This window comes from Equus quagga, chromosome 3 (assembly GCF_021613505.1).
Source record: "Equus quagga isolate Etosha38 chromosome 3, UCLA_HA_Equagga_1.0, whole genome shotgun sequence".
NCBI lineage: Eukaryota > Metazoa > Chordata > Mammalia > Perissodactyla > Equidae > Equus > Equus quagga.
In genome coordinates, this window is record NC_060269.1 from 83,553,562 (window position 1) to 83,572,259 (window position 18,698).

General features: G+C 34.2%; 1 protein-coding gene across 1 annotated transcript in view; it reads right to left on the bottom strand.

The window, feature by feature from the left end:
* CCSER1 (coiled-coil serine rich protein 1) overlaps positions 1 to 18,698 on the bottom strand; it is a 673,696-nt gene that overhangs the window by 165,813 nt on the left and 489,185 nt on the right. Inside the window, exon 7 of the mRNA XM_046655670.1 lies at positions 13,720 to 13,797. Coding sequence (XP_046511626.1) covers positions 13,720 to 13,797 — 78 coding nt within the window. The remainder of the gene's footprint in view (positions 1 to 13,719; positions 13,798 to 18,698) is intronic.

Sequence of the window (18,698 nt, forward strand, 5' to 3'; positions counted from 1 at the left end):
AATGGATTATCCCCTAGGGCTGCCAGAAAGAACTCAGCTCTGCCAACACTTTGATTTCAGTCTGGGGACCCAATTCTGACTTCAGACTTCCAGAACCACATGATACTAAACGTGAATCATTTTAAGCCGTCAAGTTTGTGGCAATCTGTTATAGCAGCAATATGAAACTAATACACTAACTACAACCTTTTAAGATAAAACAATTAGATAAACATAAATGTATGGATCTTTTAGTATACACTTATGATAGTTTAGATCACCTGGGAACTCTATTATTTTAATATGAATATAGGCAGTTTTCATTCTATTTGGGCATGTACAGATGCAGGCAATCAAAAATAGTGGATAATAAGAAGATTCTTCATAATTCTTATAACTTCTATTTGATTAATATCATTTGGTATTCTAGGAATTGACAAATTTCAAATAAAGTTCAGAACCCTTTCTGTGGAAATCAAGTTCAAAGAAAATTATAAAATTTTCTTCATTTTGCATCTTACTAGTTGCTTAACTTGTTACGGTCTGAATATTTATGTTCCCCTAAACTTCAAATATTGAAATCCTAACAGGCCAAGCTGATAGTATTACAAGGTGGGGCCTCTGGGAAGTGATTAGGTCATGAGGCCAGAGCCCTCATGAATGGGATTTGTGCCCTTATCAAAGAAGCCCCAGAGAGCTCCCTTGCCCCTTGTACCACGTGAGGTTACAGAGAAAAGACGAAAAGGTGGCTGTCTGGGAAGTGGACCCTCACAAGACACTGAATCTGCCAATGCTTTGATCTTGGACTTCCAAGCCTCCATCACTGTGAAAAATAAATTTCCATTGCTTATAAACTTCCTAATTTATGGTATTTTGTTACAGCCTGAACAGACTAAGACACAATTCTTGCTTGCTTCCTGTACCTCACTGCCTGTAGAAGGCAGTTTAAGCTCTGTATAAAGCATATAATGTCCATTCACACCAAACAACTTCTTCCTTACCACGTGGGCAACACATGACTGGATATTTACAATTTCTAGACCCTCAGGGCCTAAAGCTTGAGATTTTGGCTCTTACTTCTCCCTTGGCTCAGATCTCATGACACTTCCCTTCCCTCAACCCCATCTTTGCACTTCTGAAATACTTTGAAGTACTTTGCACTTTTCTAGGCCATGTTCAAATACAACCAGCATTATAATTTTCTGTACCTTTCTATAGTCAAAATAAAACATTTCTACCCTGGTACCTTTACAGAAGGTCTTACACATGGTAGGACCTCAATAAATGTTTGTTAATTGTTCTGAATGACTTGCCACATTAAAAAAAAGTAAAAGAAATAGTGAGAAATGACAATAGTAGAACTAATATCACGAAGTGACTAATGCCCACAGGAGAGAGCAAGAAAGAGAAGGAGAGAAAAACAGCTAATGTTAATAAGAGGACAGACCACTGTCAGCTTTATTCCTGTGGGTGATGTTACCAGAAACGATGACTAATCTCTCTTTAACATGCTCTAGCAACTGGCATGGCTCCATTTTTCCACTTGGCTCTGTTGCCAAAGGTTCTACTGCCTGGCAAAGACACTTTAAGGGAGAAAACTGAGCTTAATTCCTCTACCCTTAATTATGCTTTGACAATTCTTTTCAGCTTTTTAAAAACTCTCAGGCTCAAATACTGCTGCCATAGTCTTTCTTGTTAAGCAAGGCCTAACTATTCTAAATGAACCTTTATTCTTACTAAGAAATATATCCAAATAAAATTCTAATATAACAGGTTTAGCCAACATTATCAGTGTTTGTCACATCTTCTAACATAAGGATTTCCCATCAGACTTACTAGAGTAAAAGAGATTACCTGAGAAGAAGTACGTGTCCAGGTACAGACATAAGTTGACTGCTGATAATATAATGCAACTTAAAAGAAAACGAATTTCCTTAGTTGAGAACCTGACATCAACAGTTCCTCAGAATATTCAAATTCTATCTATCTTCACAGTTATTGCTATTAGGCTGTTGAATAAGTCTAATACATCAATTTGCAATTGTTTGTCTTCCAATTTTCTGTGCTATGGATCAGCCACTATCCAAGAGGATAAAAGTAAGTTTCTGTGAAAACACATAGCACCTTTCCTTATCTCTTTTGGAATGTGTTTTAATGAGATGTTCATAAATTTCCCTACATTATTAAGAATATCTTTACTATGGGCAAGAGTAAATAGAATTTTCTGATTTTTCATAATTATTAGCCAACTTTTGGTGTTATCAATATGCCAATTTTGCCCAGCACAATTACTGTAAATAATAGAATCTCTGCCAAATTATTTATGTGTGGTATGAAAACTCAAGTGAAGAAATGCTAAATTTATGATGTAAAAACTCCCAAATAGAGTATTTGCTTATTTACTCATTTTATTTGCATCTGTCAGCATGGCCATTTAATACCTAAATATAGTAAAATGAAAACAATGGATGCTCAATGTCTTAATAAGACATTTTAGTCTAAAATTCTTTAACTTTATGTAGTTACCAAGGATAATACAACTATTTCTAAATTATTTCATGTATGGCAGAATTAACTGTACTGAATTCCATGCACACTTTATTTTACAATTGCAAATGCATATTGATATGGAAACTTCTAAAATTAATTTATTTAAGTAGACAATTTTAAGAAAGAACAGATAGAAGTCATTGCAAGACAAACTAAACTCATGCTGAGTCCACTTGCGATAGTTTCTCATATTCATGGTCCATCTCAAACGAGTATGTTGATAATGAATCACAGTCTTCGAATTTTACTTAGATTTTTAACTTCTTATTTAAAGAAAAATATGTTATAACATACTTTACACTTTGTAGGTAAACTCTGAAGTAATGCCAGAGATTATATAAAAAAACAACAAAGAATGAGTGTATATGATGTAGAGTGTATATGAAATGGTAATACTGAGATAAGAAATAAACACTGGACATGATATACACGAAATTAGTTGCTTACATTATCATTGATAATAATGTTACTATCTCAAATACACTGTTCATCCCAAGTCAATTCCAATATCTGATGTCTGCTTTAGATGGTAAAAGAAATCTTGTTAATATTGGTGTGCACAGCAATGATTGCTACCTCTGCTCTTATTTCACAGCAAGGTTTTCTAGACACTTGGGACTAACAGATGCTGAGGAAGAGAGCACCAGCCAATGGTACACATGTTGACTTCAATTGTTTCCAAATAAAATTGTCCTGGCATCTTGTTGGCAGACACAACAAATGTTTCAGGGATGCCAATTCAGGCTGAAGTGGGTCCCCAAAGCAAGTTTGAAGTCATAACGATTCAATTTTTTAAAATTAATTTTCTGTCAGGAAACAAATAAAGTTTTCATTTCACACATTTTCAAGGCTTTTATTGGCTTTAGGATTTTTCTAGCAGTAGTTCAAAATCCTGTCTATTTACAAATGAATCCAGAAATATCTTCCTGTGTTCTGCACCTGAATTCTATCCTCCTATGTTCTGTATCTGCATTCTAAATTTGAGCTTTCCTATAAAATCCTCACTTTTTCCAATTATGAAATACAACCAAATCTATGTATTGTGTAGTTTTCTGGTGCTCTGTTTAACTCGATATAAAAAACGGATCCTTGAATTCAATTTTCCATGATTATCTTTAACAGATGCTCAGTAAATCTTATCCACTATATATGTCAAAGGAACTCTTTGCTTAGAGTAAGCAGAATACGGCCTGATGTTCTAAAAGCATGCTAAAATAAGCCTTTTAACACAGAAAGTTTTATATCAGTACCATTTGGAGAACTCAAAAAAGTTAGGAGAAATATAAAGCACCAACCTATGCAAAGATGAAGAAACATTGAGATTAAATTTAAGGACGAAAATGAATATGTGAGCTGGGGATGGGGAAGGAGGGGGCACACCGTTATTTTTAGCATGTATTAATGCTGACAAGCTCTATATCTTGTACATGCCTTCCTGAAATCATTTGGACAGCGCGTGAGAAGGACTGGACAGCAATATGATGCTAGTAGGCAACATGAAAGTAATTGCTTATTCTTTCCATTAAAATCTTTTTCCCTGAGGTCCTCTATGTCTGAGAGATATTGCATATCTTTTAACACAAATTAAACAAAATCCATTTTGGCTTTAATTTATGTAAAAATAACTTTGTTTTATCAGGATATAAAATTATCATTTTCCTTACTATATGAGCCTTCATCATACATCAGTAACGCTGTCTGAAAAAACAGGTATTATGTTCATTCAAAATTTATCTTGACAGAACCAGAAGGACAAAAAGTTAAACATAAAATAATACTGTACAGATACAATACAGAAATATTGTTTGATAGCTGTTACTTCAATTTAAATTTTATTCTCAGTGTTTATCATCAAAAATTTAGTGAAGTATTTCTTAAAGCCATAATTCTTTGACACTCTTAACCATAAGATTTTAAGGACTGTAAATTAATTCAAATATGGTAACATTTAAGCAAAGCTTCCAAATTTAATGGAAATTAAAATAGCATTGGAAAATCCTCAGATGAGTACACTGATGCATATATATAAACATTTAAGGAAATCTCGTATTTTCTTCCACCGTCCCTCAAACTCAAACTCCTCACACTTGCTGAAAATTTATAGGACTGAAAACTGGATTAATAAAAGAATATCACCTATCAATATGGTAGATTAAAGACTGCTGCAAATCTTTGTCATGCCCCATGAAGAGATGCAGTTTATTTTCCCTTCCTTGAGTCATAGTTGGCCCTATGTGCAGAAAAGAGCTAACATAGCTGTTTTGTGTCCGTCTATCTGTTATGGGCTGAATTATATCCCCTGAAATTCATATATTGAAGTTCCAATTCCCAATACTTCAGAATGTAACTATATTTGGAGATAAGGTCTTTTAAGAGGTGATTAAGTTAAAATGAGGCCATTTGGGTGGGCCCTAATAAACTATAACTAGTGCCCTTTCAAGAAGAGGAAGAGATGCCAGGGAAGTGCATGCACAGTATTTTGTCATGGCAGCCCTAGCAAACTAACGCAATATCCTGAGAAAGGTCTGCTTGCAAGGCTGGCCGTCAGCTGGCTTCTGAGAGCTTGACTGGTAAACAGTATCCTACATTACATCAAATTTTCCATCAATGATAAGAGTGGTTCATTATTCCTAAACCACTTTTAAAATCAATATTGTTTATGCTGAACACCTGATTTCTCTCTAGAAGTTTGTAATTTCTGTATGACTAGGCACAGGGTTCCTATATGACCAGCTCCCAATAAAATAAAATTTCTAATCGTCTTCACTGGGTAGAAACACCACATACACTGCCAGGAGAAGAGTGTCCGTGTGCTCTATATGACTACATGTTGAGTTCTGTGAGTCCTTCTCACAAATCTCTGAATGTAAGAGTTGTCTTGGGGACCATCAACACACCTTGTAACCGCTTAACCAATAGAAGGAGGTGAGGTAAAAGTGTATATTTTTGTGTCTAGTCAGCAACTGGCCTGGCAGCTTCTATTTCCTCTTCTCCTGGAACATTCACTCTGGGGGAAGCCAGCTGCCATGGAACAAGTCTAACTACTCTAAAATCACCATGCTGTGAGAAAACTCAAGCTAGTCCACTAGTAGTCATCTTGTCTACCCAACTTGAGTCTTCAGATAACTCCATTCTCAGCCTATGTCTTACTGCAACCACTTGTAAAACCTCAAGTAAGACTGCCCAGATAAGCTCAGGCAACCTACAAATCATAAACAACAACATTAAATTATTGTTTTAGGCTGTTAAGTTTTGAAGTGGTCTATTACACAGAAATAGATAAGTGAAATCATCATTTTATTTTACTTTTAAGTCATCAAAAATAATTGCTTAAAATGTGCATATCTTAGATAATAGATCCCTCTTAACATTTATTCCCATTAGGGAAACACACTGGCATCATTTTGTATTTAAAATATTCTCATAAATTGAGTCCTTATATATATAATCATAGTGTAATTTTATATTCAAAATTCATCAGCTATCCCTTGGATATATATTTTCCTGCTTATTTCTTCCACTAAGCACTAAGGAGTCATGTTTCTGTCCCATAATTATCAATTTATAAGAATACACATCAAATTTTAAGTAAAAACTATCTTTACCTGTGTGGTTTTCAGCTATCTGGGAGAGAAAACAGATTGCCAGAAATTAGTCTTCCTTGTAGAATTGACTATTAGCCCCAATAAAGCTGACATTATCTGTTATCTCACATTTTGTCCCTTTGCCTCACTACTACTAACAAAATTAAACCAAATAACAAAACAAGCCTTCATTAATCTCTATATCATGATATGTACTTATTTGCAACATCAGAAAGATAGCAAAAGGGGTAAAAAGAGGCAAATATAGAGAACATTAGGATCAGGAATAATCTTTGACATAGCTCTTTTTTGATATCCCACATATAATCTACTAATGAATCCAGCTGACTCACATTTAAAGGGTGTCCACAATCCCACCAATGCTTACACTCTCACCTTTTACCACCCCAGTTTAAGCTACCATCATCTCTCACTTACAGGAGCCCTGATTTCCTTCTTCTACCATGTCCCCTTGCTGCCTACATCTACACTGAAGTCAGAGTAATAGTTTTAGACTAGAGTCTGATCATGTCATTTTTTCCCCCAAAACACTCCAACGGTTTCCCATCTCATGTAAAGTAAGATTCCAAGTCTTTACTACGGCCTACAATGACCTTCATGGTCTGGTTTCTCTCTGACCTGATCTCTTATTACTTGCCCCCTCGTTCACTCTGCTCCAGTCACAATGACTCTCTAGTGGATCCTAAAAAGGCTAAGGTGTTCTCCTGCTTCACATCTTTTCATTTGTTGTTCTCAAGCCTCTTCCTACAGATAAATGAGTGGCTTTCTCCCTTTCTTCCTTACTTTCTCCGCTGGAGTGGCCTTCTTTGACCATCCTTTTTGAAACAGCAACAAACTAGAGAGTCACTTTCTGTTTTCCAAATCCTGCTTTATTTTTCATCATAACATTTATCATCCCTACCTGATATGTTTTATATTTATTTGTTTATTGTCTATTTCTCTTCATTAGAGCCCTAATACTATGAAAGCAGGAATTTATTCTGCGTTGTTTACACTGAGCACCAGTGCCTAGAATATTATCAAGGACATGGTCGGTACTCAATAAACTGATTCATCAACAAATGGAAGAACCCATTCTAGACCATCAAAAAACGACCAGAAATGCAAAATATACCATTTGGGGCTCTTTCTGGGACACTGAAAAAGTGATTTCCAATAATGAGAGAGATCTTTAAATTCACAGAATGAAAAACAAGAAAAACTCACACACACACAAATTTAAATTTACGCAGGATGTATATACAACAGATGCTGCTGTAGAGGTCATGCCACGATCTGACTCCTTTCTCTTGGAGTCTGGAAATGTGCTCTTCTCCATTATGTTGTTAGACAAAATAAACTGACTCTACTTAGTGTACGATGTTATAACATATACAGAGTAAAACATTAACAATGCTTTGTTCATGATGTGGTTTTTCCCAGTATCCAATGTGACTGAATAATGTTCCTTTAGTGTAGCTTGCATTTAGGAGGTTATTTGGGAAATTAAAGAAAAATATACTATGGTGTATTCTTGATAAAAAGATACCATACGTCCTTATGGTTACAGAAACTATTCTGTATTTCTTTTTTCCAAGTAATGTTTTATTCAAAAAATTTACCAGTTTTCCATTAAGATAAATTCATTATATTCACTCCTCCTCCCTCATAATTAATGAACATTTTCATTAATTATTTTTCATAAGAGGAATCTGATATATGAGGCCATCTGAATACTCAAGAGTATAAAACAAATAGCATGACTCCCAGGAATGAATATTAAACACTATTCTTCATCAACATATATCAGAATAAAGGATTTATGTTTAAAATACATTTCTACTCTCACTTTTGGAAATAAAGTACAAGGTGTTGAGTGGAAATAATTCTGCTTCATGTTACTTATAACATAGCGGACAGTCTTGCCCTAAACTTAGAGATATCTCTTCCATAAAAACTAAGAGTTAGCACTTATATGCTGTTTACTATGTCCTATTCTAAGCACTTTGTATTTATTAACTTTCTATTCACCAACTTTTGGAACCGAGTGAAGGAGTGGTTGCTGTTGTTATCACTTTATAGATGGAGAAATTGGGACACAAAGTAACTGGCTCAAGGTCGCACAAATAGACAGTGGCAACTGGGATTTGGTGGCAGCCATTTCACTCACTAGGCTACATTGCCTATAATGTTCCCAACTCTATTTTCTGCTTTCTTAAAAATGAATACTTGGAGCCAGCCCCCTCGTTGAGTGTTAAGCTCGTGTGCTCTGCTTTGGCTGCCTGGGGTTTCGCCAGTTCGGATCCTGGGCATGGACATAGCACCACTCGTCAGGCCATGCTGAGGCAGTGTCCCACATAGCACAACCAGAGGTACTCACAACCAGAATAAACAGACAGTTATGTACTGGGGGACTTTGGGGAGAAGAAGAACACACACACACCAAAAAAAAAGATGGGCAACAGATGTTAGCACAGATGCCAATCTTTAAAAAAAGAAAAAGAATACTGTTCATAAAATAGAAATAAGTGATCGTTATAGAAACTATAGAAAACACTTTCAAAAAGTATGATTCATCCAAATAGTTGACGGTTGATAGTTGCATATTTTCTCCATTTTTTTTTCTACATGCTATTTTATATAATTGAGAGAAAACTATGTGTGTTACTACATGTTACTAAGTCCTGACTTTAGGCTCTACAGTCAAGTGGAGTTAAGTATCATATCTCCCCCTAACATTCCAGCACTGCATGGCAGGATACATTTTGGGAGACCTTAACTTATTTCTCTATTTCCTCCTCTCTGGCCCTTGCTTAAACAAGGTGGCTCTTTGTTTCTTAAAGTGAGGTTTCTAAAAGGTACACTGAGGAGAGTTTTCCAGTGTCCTGGCCGGTTGAAGGAGAAAGGGATAATCTCCAAGAAAAATCTGAGGAGAGCTTCTCCAGTCTAGACTAAACCGTGATTTCTGGGGATGAGGAAAAGGAGTCAGAGAACCTGGGATTTCACAAGAAGAGGAGACCCAGGAGAGAGCCCAGTACCACTCTGTGTTGGCTCCTGGGGAAGGTGGCTGGACCTCAGAGAGGGTGGCTCCATGGAATATTCTAGGCACTGGATACCCAACCTTATTACACACTCCAGGAGCTCAACTATCAGAGAGAAGCAGCAGTCAATGGGCCGAGAAGGCAATGAGTTAGTTTTGCTCATCATTAGACTTTAAAGATTGGTGAATGCAGAGTATTCTTCAGTGTGTTTGTCCAGTTTTGAAGTAGAGTCTAAATTAAAATAGAGTTGAATTTGTTTCTTTCCTGTTGACTTTATCACAAGGTAACAATAAAAGTGTGGGTAGTATAACATCTTTTTATCATATATCTAATTAAAGAAAAGATGCTTTTTGTAGGAAAAGGGACTAAAATTGAGCCAATATGCTTCACTGAGGCACAAATAAATTTAAAAAAATGTGATAAACATGGTTGGCAAAAAAGAACATGGCCCAAGATCAAGTGCACAATTATGAAGGGCTTAGGAACAATCAGCCACCTTTAGCTTCAAGAGTGTTAGTTCCAGGAATGGATTGAGGCTGTTAATAACTACGTATTCACAAATAAATAAATTAAAAGGGTCATCCTCCTAAAGAACAGTAATATTTGGTGGCCCAAGGCATCTTTGGTGTGGAACATCTGACTGAACCTAACAAAAGGAGAGTTTTATTAGATTGGAAGTGATTAGACAGTTGAGAGAAATCACGGAGAATGGCAGAAAAGGGTAGAATGGGCACATCATAATACAGTCAACTTGGTTCGGTGTTATTCTACAGAAAACAAAAATTCTAAGTAATGTCAAGCCATCTACTCCCTTTTTTCTCAGACCAAAGTCTCACTTAGATGAATGATCTTGAACTTTTATGATTCGTTTACAGTTAGTTGATAAAACATTTTTCCCACCCATGTGAAATTAGTTATCTATTGGTCCTTCCATAATGAGGTAGAGGCACATATCAGACCACGTGTGTACATAGTTTATGAAATGCAGAATACTTTATTAAAAAAAATAGAGGTTATATATTTACCTTTTTTTCCCCAAATAGATCTCCAACGGTCTGAACAATTATAAGAACTTGGAATCCTAGAAACTTCTCAGCACCAAGACTGTGACCGGGAAATCTGTGGGTTTATTACTTTATATGTGGAGGATTGTGAATTATACACCTTTTTCTATGAAGGGATACACTCAAATGCTTTCATGACCAGGCATGAACACAATAGGGAATGATGACTGTTGTGAACTGGCACTCATGTGCTCTGTCAAGGGAGAAACACTACTGATCTCTAGTCAACCAGTTCTATCTGAAAGAAAGGTACAGAGTTCCCAGATCTTGCAATTGTTTAAGGAAAGACTGGATGGATTTTTGTGGGAAACGTCCTTATTTTTGAAAGACTAATCCAAACAAAACACTACAGCAATGGGTTTTAAATGGCAAGGACAAGAAGTTTAGCAGAAGGTGAATTACTCTCTGGAGGAGAATAGAAGTGAGTAAGTATACGGGGCTTGGACTATGTTTCAGAGAGATCTATTTTTGTTTAAAAGTTAAATTGGGGAACAAGCTCCAATACTAATGGTGTTGAAAACACTGCCTTAGTGCAGAGAAGAAGCAGCTGGACCCAAACAAGATTGCAGTCATCTTTAATGCACGTATCTCTAAAGTTTAAGCTACATCTCTTGTCTGTAGGAGATTCTCCAGGATGCTACTCAGTTTGCTTCCACATTTAATTGAATAGATCTTACTGTGGTACATTCCTGTTGATGCCAATTTCTCATCTAACGTTTAAGTCAAGAATAAAGGTAGGCATACTAGAAGGGAAGTAATTTTCAGGGTTTTAAAAATATGTATAACACACCATTTGTTATTATTTGAAATGCTATGGTTAAAATCAATTTAATCTAGGGGCTGGCCCCGTGGCCGAGTGGTTAAGTTCGCGCGCTCCGCTGCAGGCGGCCCAGTGTTTCGTTGGTTCGAATCCTGGGCGCGGACATGGCACTGCTCATCAGACCACGCTGAGGCAGCGTCCCACATGCCACAACTAGAAGGACCCACAACGAAGAATATACAACTATGTACTGGGGGGCTTTGGGGAGAAAAAGGAAAAAATAAAATCTTTAAAAAAAAAATCAATTTAATCTAACATGATGTAATGTATACAGAACTTGAAATATGATGTACATCCAAAAAAAATAAAAATTAAAAAAATCAATTTAATCTGAATGTCATTCTAAATATAATTTTTAAGGAAAGCATTCATCTTGATAAACACCTAAGCCAAAAAACCATGTCTTCCTCCAACTGCTATACAAGTGCTTCCGAAATAGATTGAGTAAAAGGATGAAATACTTCTCTTTTAGTAACCTAATTAATTCTTAGGAGAAAAGGTAAAATCAAGTCCCTCAACCAGCCACCAAAGCTTATCTTTCAGAGGCCTTGCTCTTCTAAGATTAAGGCAGATATTTATGGAGTTGGGTGCTGGAATCACCATCTTAGAAAAGAAAGCTAACAGGTTAAAGAGAATTAATCTTATTTTAACATGAAAGACCATGACCCATTCAAGGGAAATGAGAAAAAACAGATAATCATTGTTTTTACTAGTTATCTTGTTGGTAAAATATAATTTTAAACAAAGTTCTAGACACAAATGAATTACAATATCTGGATTTTTCAGGATATGGTCATCAGAAAACGTAAATGTCTTCTATGTGTTATACACATTTTTGCAATTATAATGCATTATACTGCTAAAATATATTTCAAAATAATTTCTATACACTTGGTGTTTATATAAGAATAAATAAGTACTCTATTATTCATGTACATGATAAAAATTTATAAACTAAAAATAAAAGAAGCAAATGTGGGAGTTTTATTTCAAGCTTTAATTTTAGATACTTTTAAATACTAGTGAGATATTTTTCTATCTGACAAAACTTTTTTAAAAGAATATAAATAATATTTCTTTCAGAAAAGAACTAAATTAAGAGGTGCTATAAGTACATTGGCTACCAAAAGTCAATACTATATTTTATAAGTACTTGCAAGTTTTAATTGCTTATAAAACCACTTACACACATTAACACAGGAACAATATTGATCTCATACAACCAGTCAGAGAAACTAACTAAAACAATTATATTTATATTAGCTTTACCTCAGCAGATTTTGAAATATATCTGACCTTTTCTTTTATCTTTGTTAAAAAATACATTAACTTTCAAGGACTGTAGTCATTATCAATATATTAAGAGAAAATAGCTTTAAGTGACACTTAGAGAATTCAATTAAAATCTTGTTAAAGATATGATTCTTCTGTAAATTTTGTCCCATACACCATAAGATGGAAATATCAAGTAAACATAAACTTTGAAACATTGGTATTATTTTCTCCTTTTATTGTAGAATAATAATGAAATATTTCTCAATAAATAATGTAATCAATTCTGATTACAACAATTCTCTGATATAAAAGGAGCTTTTACCAGTTATTATTGTCTATCATTAAGCAACAAAGCATCCATACTTAGAAAACTAAAGACTGACAATGGAATTCATAGCCTTCTATTATTTTCATTTTAACAATACAGCAAACATTGAGTATATGGAAATCCATACCAGCTACTGTACCACGTGTAAGCAATATGAAACTGAATAAGATGTAGTCTTCATATGAAAAAGAAAAAAACCTACAACAATATCAATTTTATGATAAAATACAAAAATCATGAAAGTCATAATGAACCCCAAAATGTGCGTCTACATGTCTTTACACCAAACTAAACTGAAACTATTGCATATAAGTAAGTGCACCATCGTGACTTTCCAAGATTTTTTCCCCCAGTATCTTAAGTATTGCTATTATTTATAATAATCCTAATGAAAGCCAAACATCCCTGGTAAAATATAAAATAGCTTATCTAGAAGCTTTCACTTACGGAGAACCATCTAATCTTAAATAGCAAAACAAGAAAACGACTTCACATTTGCAATGTATATAGCGTCCCAAACTGAAGAATTATATTAATCATACTACTCAAATACCTATTTAAATATTTACTTAAACAGTTTTAAAATATAATGTGTTTGGAGAAATGATTCCATATTTCAATTCTTGATTTTGACTATTATTTTGTAAAGATTACATAATTAATTAATTATGACCCAGAGTCATCAATGAAAATTTAACCAGCTAACGAAAATTTAACTACTCAATAAGGGCTGAACATTTCATTCTAAACTTATTGCTTAAATTACCATAAACAAAAGAATTGAAACATCTAATTCATGTGACATCAAACTACTACAATGAAATCACTGTCTTTTACATGGAAGGCTAACAATGTGTTCCATAAAGTATTAATTTCTATTTCAAACTTTTACCTTTATTTACCAACTAGAATGACAACAGACCAAAAAAAAGATTTTGACATTTGAAATAAGATCCTTACAGATTAAAGCAGTTTACCTCACCGTCTATTCATGAACTATCTATCTTAACACAGTAAAATAAATATTTATTAACTATCCCCCAAATAAACAATTATCTTTTGTTTGTTTATTTTTTACCTTGAAAGGCAATGGCTCTTCAGTAAGAGGACTAACAGGAAGCGAGGTGGTGCTACTTGCTGGACTCATATCTGCACTCTGCAAGGAAAAGAAAATCGAATTAAAGAGAGACATTTTGTGGGCTTTTTTTCTTTTGGGGAAGATTAGCCCTGAGCTACTACTGCCAATCCTCCTCTTTTGGCTGAGGAAGACTGGCCCTGAGCTAACATCCCTGCCCATCTTCCTCTACTTTATATGTGGGATGCCTAACACAGCATGGCTTGCAAGTGGTGCCATGTCCGCACCCAGAATCCAAACCTGTGAATCCCGGGCCACCGAAGCAGAACTTGCGAAATTAACCGCTGAGCGACCGGGCCGGCCCCTGTAGCCATTTTTATTATTCCTAATTTAGAACCTAATCTTTACTGTTAAAATAAAAAAAAAAAGTATGGGTGGAAAAAAGTTCAAGCTATTATTATATAATGAATCACTCCTTATTTAGAAATAGTTCATTAAGAAATCAAATTATCATTTCTCAATGTACATTTCAAGTGCATTTATTAAATACAATAATCACGTTTTTTGTGTTAAGATGGTATTTGGTATTATATTTGCTAAATTTCTATTTTTAATCTCTTCTTTAAACATTAAACTATATCTGTAATAATTCACTATGTTGCTCTTTTTATGCTCTTCAGACTGATTTTCAAACATGTATTATTCTCTCATTCATTTTTTCTTTTATAGACGTTTAAATCATTACACTCAATTTTTATTTATGATAAAAAGCATATCTGCAATTAATATACAATTGCAAAATGAAGAAATATTGAATTTTTACAATTCCCATATTCATAGCTCCTGACATTTTACAACCTTTCTTATTATACTCTGCTAAAAAAAATTTAAGGACAAAAGATTTAGACAAATATAAGAGAACTTTTGGAATGTTGCTAATGCTATTCTTCTAGTCTTTAAAAAATATAATCAATTAGAAATTCCTAAATAAGAGATTAGCCTAAAGAGATATGAGTTAGAAGCTTGCCATTATTTTTTCTAAAAGCAAGAAAGAGACGGATAATACATAGCAACAGAAGTTACTTTACTACATTCTTAACTCTTTCAGAGAAATTCTTCCATTTAAGTAGATAAATAAAACATCGAAAAGAATGCACAACTACATTTTTCACTTGAACTCCAAATGTACACGCACACAAACACAGAAAATTTTGCAGTAAAGATGAAAGCAAGAGCATGAATCAATGTTGACTGAGATAAGGGAACAAGAGGACAAGTTTGGCTGACTTAAGTTCCAACAAAAGAACACATTCAAAGAATAGATGCCGCAGCTGCTACAAATTCTGAGAGTCTCTTTCTGTTTAAAGGTTATTTTCAGTTCATTTGATTCAAGTATACAATAAACTGGACACATTTTAAATATTCATTAAAATGCAATTACTTTGACTATCAAGTCCAGAAACAATGGATAAGAACTATAAACACAAGAACCACGATACTCAGTATAATTTTTATATAACATGTACCTACTTTAGAAATTGATGCAAGCCTGCACATTGAATTAAAATGTGTAAAAGAGGAAATTAGGTAAAAATTGAACAATAATCTACTAAAGGAAGCAGGGTAATACATGCAGCAGCTAATTGAGGTGAATTGTTTACTGCCTTTAATTTCTAAATTTACTCAGAGTTTCTTGACCATTTATTTGATCAAAATCAGGAAATATTCTGAATTGCTGACTTTCGCTATCTGATGATATGATGTCATGGAGAAACAGAAACATAGGAATGAATTTACTGCAGGATTCTAACATAATAAATGAGTGAAACTTTTATGCAGAAATAGAAAACAAGTCTCTTGAGCTGTTTCTCTCATTAGATTTCTCATGAGAAATTAAGCAAATGATAGAACACAGTTCATACATAGTTGAATTATCTGATATTTCCCTGAAGTACTGATATTCTGCGTAGCATATTCAAGTATTACATCCTTAAAAATCCTATAGTCCGGAACATAGATGACATTCAGCTGTTAAAATTTAAAAGCCTAGATCATATTCTTGTAGATGAAGGTTTTGAACTTCCATAAGAAGATGAGCTCAAAATCAGGCTTCATGTGAACTTCTTTTAGGGCTGAGGTCTCCCACAACTTCCCAGAAATAAACGTGTCATTCCAAGCACTGTGGAAAGCAGATTTAAAATTCGCATCATGTAACCTTGATCCTTTGAATGTCATTCTTAGAGAAAACTTTGTTCTAGCTTTCACTTTCAAATCCATCTTAGTGTGACACTTTAATTCTATTGCTGTTAGGAAAGCTTGAGAAAAATATTTTAAGAAAACAAATCAATCTTACATGACAACATCTGACAAAGTACACTTAATTATCAAGTTGAGGAATACACAGCAAACAACAGAATAAAAATATCTTCATTTTTAGCTTATTGTTTTCCCATTTGTGTTTCAGTGATCTGTAATTTAGGTGTCATTCCAACTTATCTTCACTTTGAGATAAAATACTACAGTAAATCCTTCAGATATAAATCTTATCCATACTTCATACTTTAATTCATTTATCCTTTCATTCAATGATAGCAATACTAATGCAATTGTATATCAAAATACAAATTAACGAAGTACTTCATAAGTTACATTTGATGTTCTCAAAAGATAACAGCATGTGTATTGCACAATTTTCTTCCTAAAATATTTTGTTGGAATAATGTCTTCATCTGCTTTTAATATATTTCAGAGACTCTGAAAATGGTTGGTTCACATCATGTGAAAGTCAATCCCATGGGAATATAGAAGTGTTATTCTGTGAAAGAAGTGAATCATCTCAACAGAAGGAATCTCCTTAATTCTCAAGTAACACATTCAGGTTTCTGACCCATTGGAGGCTGCACTAGATGTTCTTGACAGGTTATAAGAAGCCTATCCTAATCCACTAAGTGTCTTAAAACTTGCTTTTCTGGTTCTGAGTTCAATAGACACCTGCTTCTTTCCAACATTAAGGTGATTAAATGATACGAACCTAACATTTTGCCCACACCTAAAAGGCTATTTCACCAAATTGGCAGACTTTCTCCCTCTCTGTTTCTCTCTCATGTATGCTAAGTTCTCTTTTATTTTTCTCCAAATTGAGCAAAACATTAAGTACAATATTTAAGTTCAAAAATAAAATCTAGACAAGTATTTGCTTCTGAGCACATCAGAGACATTCTCACGAATATCACCCTCTTCTCACGCACACCGTTCTTCAGAATTCTTTCTATTCACCTAGTTTTGAAGAAAATATTCACTTTGTTGTTGCTGTTTTTAGGATATAAGTTCTCTAAATTTGCAAACTATCTCCTTCTTTACCTCCAATCCATCTTTTTTTTTTAAATCAACTCTACTGAAGTATAATATACCTATACTAAAATGCAACTTTTTAAAGTGTATAGTTAGATGAGTTTTGACAACTGTATCCACACGTGTAACCACCACCAAAATCAAGATATAGAATATTTTCATCATCTCAAAATGTTCCCTCATGTTCCTTTGCATTCAAGTGCCTCCCATCCCTGGTTCCAGGCAACACAATATGCTGTATTACTATAGGTTAATATTGCCTTCCCTAGAGTTTCAAATAAATGGAAACATACAATACGAATTATTTTGGGTCCGTCTTCTTTCACTCAGCAAAATGATTTGGAAATTCATCGTATCACCTTGTGGCATGTTTCAGTAGTCCATTCTTTTAACTGTTGCATAGTATTTAACGGAGACCACAATTTGTTTATCCAGTCACCTGGTGGTAGTATTTGTGTTGCTTCCAGTTTAGAGCTATTATGAATAAAGCCATGCTGAATGTTTTTGTATATATCTTCTTGTTGACATATATTATCAGTTCTCTTGAGTAAATACCTAACAGTGAAATTACTTGGTTTCTGTGGTAAATTTATATCCAGTATTATGTTAACTTCACAAGGAACTGATAAATGTTTTCCAAAGGGCTTGTCATGTTTTACATTTTCATTAATATTGTATCTCACAAACACTGGTATTCAGTCTTTTTTTTTTGTTTTTAATTTTATCCATTCCATAGGTGTGTAGTGGTAGCTCACTGTGGTTTTAACTTTCATTTTTATGGATGACTAATGATGTTGAGCATCTTTTCATGTGCCTATAGACCATTAGTATATACTGTTTTGTGATCACTAGTATATCCTTGAAAATGCTTTTGCAATTCCTTGATGTCTAATGAAATTAAATAACCTTAATATTTGTACTGTTTAAATTTTAGTGCAAGATGCTCACAAAGATTAATTTGTATTTTAGCAAAGAATCTCCAACATTTTAGCCAATCTCACTCATGAGAGGGCTTAACCATATTTTAATTACAATAATCAAAAGTATGGTGATATTATTAGCTTGTGCGTGTGTTGAGGGAGGGGAGGAAGTCTTTGCTAAAGTATTAAAAATTTTAAATTAATATACAATACTTTCATCAGAGTGAGTGATTATGGAACTTCCTGGACAGACGGATGGCAGAAGGAGAGAAATAAAGTTTTAGGTGGGAAGGAGAACAATAATGCCTAGAAGAGTAATGTGTCTATCATCTCAGAGAATGGTTCTCTTACAGTTGGCTCATCTTTTACTCTGAGGAAAAAGAAGGCACAAGCAGAAATAGAAAGAGCTACTTTAAATAAAATTTTAAGAGACAAGATGAGGAATATTATCCTCTTGTTCAAAATTCTCAATGGAATAAAAAGTGATTTAAGCACATAGAGAAGTTCTGCAAACACCATGCCACTCTAGCATATTAAGAGCTGTCACAGAATGTTGGTGAAGAGCAAGTACCAACAGGTTTAAATGAAAAAGACACCACATCAGAGGAAAACAATGGCAGGAGACTGCATAGAACTTTTCTTGGCTCCTATGAGATGGCTCTTAAAAATGTATCTGAAGGGGCTGGCCCCGTGGCTGAGTGGTTAAGTTCG